This window comes from Periplaneta americana, chromosome 8 (assembly GCF_040183065.1).
Source record: "Periplaneta americana isolate PAMFEO1 chromosome 8, P.americana_PAMFEO1_priV1, whole genome shotgun sequence".
Lineage (NCBI taxonomy): Eukaryota > Metazoa > Arthropoda > Insecta > Blattodea > Blattidae > Periplaneta > Periplaneta americana.
Genome location: NC_091124.1, coordinates 12124001 through 12130000, shown reverse-complemented (window position 1 = coordinate 12130000; position 6000 = coordinate 12124001). Strand labels below are relative to the sequence as shown.

The window sequence follows — 6000 nt, the reverse complement described above, 5'->3', positions numbered from 1 at the left end:
TATTTGAATATTATTTACAATTAACGCTAATTATTATAGTAACAGAACATAACCTTCTGCGACAGTATTGGATTTCCAGCCTGCGTGAAGTTTTGCTAGTTGTCTTTCGATTGCATATCCGAGAATAATCGAAAAACTGAACTTTAATGAATAGGTGTACTTTAACGACATGCATTGAAGGACTGCTACCAGGTGTATAATTACTACATTTCGGCATGGTCGAGCATTAATTTACTTTCGGAGGGACAAAGTGTAAAGTGGTCCGCGGAACTGTTCTGACTTAAAAAAGTGGTCCCCACTTCAAAAAAAGTTTGAGAAACGCTGCTCTACTAGTACCTCCATTCCGAAATTCAATTAAATTCAATGGGGAACTAATTTTTATACGTGTCCATCTGCTATAAAGGTCTATGTGACTATTTTGACGGGCAGTTTCGACATTCAAGTCGAGTTCACTGACAGTTCCGTTATTAGTGAAATGAATCCTGAAATTACAGTGATACTTCAAAGCTTTATACAATGGACTCTGGATATATTACATGAAATTGTAGAATAATTTAATTTTCAACGAAGTCTGTTTTCAGTTCTATCTTGTCCCTGTTCCGATTACGCTTAACTGAAATGGGTTAGGTAGAGACTATGTAATTATGTGAATCGGGTTGCAACACATCCGATTAATTAATCGAATTTAGCAATGTGTCTGGGCCAGACGCTTGCTCAGTTTCTTGCAGTTAACCACTGACAACGTGGACAGCTATAACTCACCCCTGACCACTCTCCCGTGTTCCAGGCGGGGCAGTCCATGAGGTTGCAGGGCTCCTGGTACCGGGGCTTGTGTCCGTGGCAGAGATGCTCTGGAACCTGCAAGCAAAACCACAAGACTCTTCAAAAAGACGGCAGATCTAAATTTACGGACTAGTGCAACAACTCTGACCATATGACATTAGTAAATTGATGCTATTTGAAGCAACACAAATCCCAATATATAGAATAATATTATGAAGAAATCAATGCAAAAAATATTGCTTAATTATTATCTTTCCGATTAGAGACACTTCGGCTTCTTTCGTAAAAATTACTTACAGTACACCACGCAAATATCGTAGGGTAACTCAGTCTAAATCGGGTCAGAGGTTAAATCGGGCCAATTTCAAAACCCTGTCTCCATATTCAAGCGTAAACCAGTTCAAGCAAGTGCTAACATATACTGGTCAGGAAGAGAACTTCCTGTACACGTTGAGTGCCATTGATGCTAGCTGGTGTGTGTATTCTTTGTGTTCACAATAAAAGAATAGAGAGAGTATAATAGTACATTATGCAACGAGCCTATAATGAAGGTAATTAAGAAGTGAGTATGGATATTTATGAAACGAGCGCAAGCGAGTTTCATAATTTTCATACGAGCTTCTTAATTACCATTATAGGCGAGTTTCATACGAATTTTTATGCTCGACCATATTTCTAACTTGATATTATTAATTTTTGAGCAATGTTCCGTATGTTGTGAGATGTGCGCAGACGTGAAAGTATTGATTTTTTCCGAGGAACAGATGTCCACATTGACCTTGCTAGGCCATAAGAACCTACAGAGATAACATTGAAATAAAATTAGACATTGAAAAACGAGATGACAAATTGTATTTATTTGAATATTATTTACAATTAACGCTAATTATTATAGTAACAGAACATAACCTTCTGCGACAGTATTGGATTTCCAGCCTCCGTGACTTTTCGCTAATTCTCTTTCGATTGCATATCAGAGAATAATCGATACTTGCGGTTTTATAACGGTAGAAAGCTGACCTGTCATTGGCTGAACAGTTGTAACCTGAGTCGTCATTGGCTGAAAGACCTGACCTTTAATGAGTAGGTGTACTTTAATGACATGCATTAAATGTCTGCTACCAGGTGTATAATTACTACATTTCGGCATGGTCGAGCATAAAGGTGAGTTAAGAGTATTTTATACATTTTAAATAATGCTTTAAGGTACCTTTATTATTTTACAACTATTGCAGAGAATTTGTGCGATTAACTTTCAGTATTAAGTTTAAGCTTTGTAGAAGAGATTATGGCTATTAATGCCTTCGTCGAAGCAGTATTCAGTACTACCAAGTTCTAAATTTGGGTTAAATAGGGTCAGTAATATCGGACAAATAGGGTCAACATGTTTCAAATCTGTCCACTCAAATTAAGTATTTATTTTCAATTCCTTGTGACAGATGGTTAAATGTAAGAGGAAAACGTCAAATTCGTGGACTGAGAACGACATGCAGAAGGCTATTAAAGCACTTCGCGAGGGAAGAAGCCAACGTCATGCTGCTGAGGTGTTAGGAGATCCTCATTCATGTCTGCAACGACGTCAACCACTTGAGAAGTAAAGGCCATCAAACTACGTTTACTCCAGAACAAGAAAATGAACTGGTGTCTAGAATTTTGAAACTGCACGCATGTACGCATGTGGTTTTGGACTATACTGCAACACAGTTCGTTGGTGCAGAAAAGAAAACAGTGTTTGTTTGTAGAAGGTGTAAAGTGTTAAATTAAATCAATTCAATATTGATTTTAACGTTCCGTGCAGGTATATAGAGGAAAAAATTGTGACCCGATTTGCCCTAAACACTGACCCAATTTATCCTTATACAGAAGGGTAAAAAGGGTCACTGGAGTGAAATATTTCAGTTCATGTACAGACAGTTAGTTTAGAGTAAAAAAGAAACAGGTTTGGGGAAGTAGTACTTACATGTAAGTACATGTGGCTGTAACTAATGACATGTTATGAGTGTAATATATTATGAAATTGACAATAAAATTAAGCACATGTTACTTTTTGACCCCATTTACCCTTGGTTACCCTATTCTTTTGAAAACAACGCGAGTTCGAGAATAAAGTTTAAGGGCCCCAAGTGTAAATTTGTGTAGAAATACACCAGAATAACGCAAATAATTTGATTGTATAATGCAAGATATCCACTCTATTGTATTTATTTACATTTCATGGTATTCGTACATCGTTTCACAGCTAAAATATGAAACGTACTACAAAGTCTTAATTTAGTTGATTGTAGGAAGGAAACAAAGCTTATTTTGTATAATTTCCTAAATTTAATCAATAAGGATGATTTATGTTCTCTCTTAAAGGGTCTACACCATTTTAAATTAATTTAATACAAAAACGCAACTATTACATCAAATGCTCAATAAGTTTTTATAGCTTTATTCTCTTCAGCTCTAATCAACAATAACAACAATCCAGGTTGCCAGGCGACGATAGGAAACAAATGAAAGAGGTGTATAAACAATTGAATGCTATTTCATACATTCAGTACAGCGTCTCGTTTAGGTACAGTGAAAAAATGAATGAGGTGTATAAAAAATTGAATGCTCTTTCATATATACTGTAGAGCGTCTCGTTTAGGCACAGTGAAAACGTAAACAAAGTGCAGGTAACGTGTGGGGGGAGAACGAGCACAAGGTTTTAGTTACAATATTTATTGCGGGATATTAATTGAAATTATGTTTTCCAAAAACACACAAAATAAAGGAACACAAATCGGATAACGTTATCATATACACATTTTAACAAACGAGTCTTTGTAACGTTGAAATAATTCGATATAATAAATCAAACTTGCTACTTATTTGATCTTGCTTTCAAGCAGCATTTTCTTTACGGTCATGAATTTCATTCTTTGTATGACTAACATAATATCACCGTCTTCTGTGGCCGAATTAACAAAACTACAGTATACTGGTTATAAAATTGAGAAGCGGGTCTTTCCCGGGGGTAAAAGGCGGTCAGAGCGTGATGCCGACCACACCACCTCATTCTAGTGCCGAGGTCATAGAAAGCATGAAGCTCTACCTCCATGCCCCCCAAGTGCCTTCATTCCATGTGACGGGGATACCTTTACCTTATACAGTATATTGGTCTAAAGTGACAACACTACTGGATGTTCATTTCAAAGTGTGTCATGACGTCACCGTTGTGAGTCAGTGATTTGAAGCGAGTTTCATATTTTATGTCAGAGGTGTTGCCTATTAATCAAGGCGTTCAATCTGAACTTGAGAACGTGTACGGTATAACTTGAACGTCGTAGCAACAGATGGCGGTCTGTAAAGTCTGTGTGCTACCATAACCTCTTTCGAACTGTGTTTTGCTCGGCCAAGTCGTACGCAGGGTATTTGTTATCATCGGTTGCGTACGGCAACATTCCACAATACGGCAAATGCCCCGTGTCCATGTTGACCGTCCAAGTTAACAAATACGTAAGTAATCGTCTTAAGCCTCTCCCCATATCCCGACAGTAAGAAAAAAAACTCACCTCAGTACGTGTTTCCAAACAGTTCACATTCCTGCCACTAGGGGCGTTACCGTACGTATCGGTAAGTACTGTACTCTTCAGAATGAACGCCGTACTTGCTAGGCAACGTCTCTGGCACATAAGTAATACGCCTCTGCGGAAGTGTAGGAAGATTGAATTTTTATTTTAGTTGGTTATTTAACGACGCTGTATCAACTACTAGGTTATTTAGCGTCGATGACATTGGTGATAGCGAGATGATATTTGGCGAGATGAGGCCGAGGATTCGCCATAGATTACCTTGCATTCACATTAAGGTTGGGGAAAACCTCGAAAAAAACCCAACCAGGTAATCAGCCCAAGCGGGGATCGAACCCGCGCCCGAACGCAACTTCAGACCGGCAGGCAAGCGCCTTAACCGACTGAGCCACGCCGGTGGCTAAGATTGAATTCTCTAGGCTCATCGACTAGCCATACAGCGAGCCATGACACATTTTGAACTGAACACGCAGTATTTCCTAATGTAATTATCCCTTCTCAAAGTTCAATTTATTCAGGCACTGTAATTGACCACTTCAGACCAATATACTGTAGTTTTGTTAATTCGGCCACAGAAGACGGTGATATTATGTTAGTCATACAGAGAATGAATGTATGACCGTAAAAAATGCTGCTTGAAAGCAACATCATATAAGTAGCAAATTTGATTTGTTATATTGAATTATTTCAACGTTACACTTACTTGTGTGTTTTTGGGAAATATAATTTCAATTAATGCTCAGCCATAAATGTTGTAACTAAAACCTTGTGCATCCCTCGTGTTTATCGTACAGCTCGTCCTCCTCCCACAGATTATCAGCACTTTGTTTACTTTTTCACTGTGCCTAAACGAGACGCTCTACTGTAAGTATAAAAATGTAAGGATGGCATTTTAAATTTCAAAGTGGGGTGACTGGGAGTGGGAATGAAATCTAAAATGCAATTAAGTCTGGTTTCAGACTTCCCCCTCAATATCTAAATTGTCCACACCTGTGGAGTAACGGTTAGCGCGTCTGGCCGCGAAACCAGGTAGCCCTGGTTCGATTCCCAGTCTGGGCAAGTTATCTGGTTGAGGTTTTTTCCAGGGTTTTTCCTCAAACCAATATGAGCAAATGCTGGGTAATTTTCGGTGTTGGACCCCGGATTCATTTCACCGGCATTATCACCTTCATCTCATTCAGACGCTAAATAGCCCAATAAAATAAAAAAATATATCTAAATTGACGTGTTTTTTTAATTGAATATTTAGACTGGGAAGTTTTGAAATGAAAGCCCTATACAGTTGGAAGTATTAGGGCCTAAGCTACGACAAAATAAAGTATACTGTAGTTACATTCTCACAACTTTCGCAAGATTAGCAACTACTTCCCTTAAGCATTTCTGGACCCATGTCGTTATTACCGGTTTTCCTTATCTATTACATATAAGAATCCATTCCAAAGGTTTTCCTCCGTATTTTTGTTACACTCTGTGTTTATATCCTCGAACTTCCTTCAGTCAAATTTCTATATTATTATTATTATTATTATTATTATTATTATTATTATTATTATTATTATTATTATTATTGTGATTGTCGTTACTACTACTACTGCTGCTGCTACTACTACTGCTACTGCTACTACTACTGCTACTGCTACTACTACTACTACTACCA

General features: G+C 37.8%; 1 protein-coding gene across 1 annotated transcript in view; it reads right to left on the bottom strand.

The window, feature by feature from the left end:
* nolo (no long nerve cord) overlaps positions 1–6000 on the bottom strand; it is a 600625-nt gene that overhangs the window by 155107 nt on the left and 439518 nt on the right. Inside the window, exon 8 of the mRNA XM_069832206.1 lies at positions 763–858. Within this exon, the coding sequence (XP_069688307.1) occupies positions 763–858 (96 nt within the window). The remainder of the gene's footprint in view (positions 1–762; positions 859–6000) is intronic.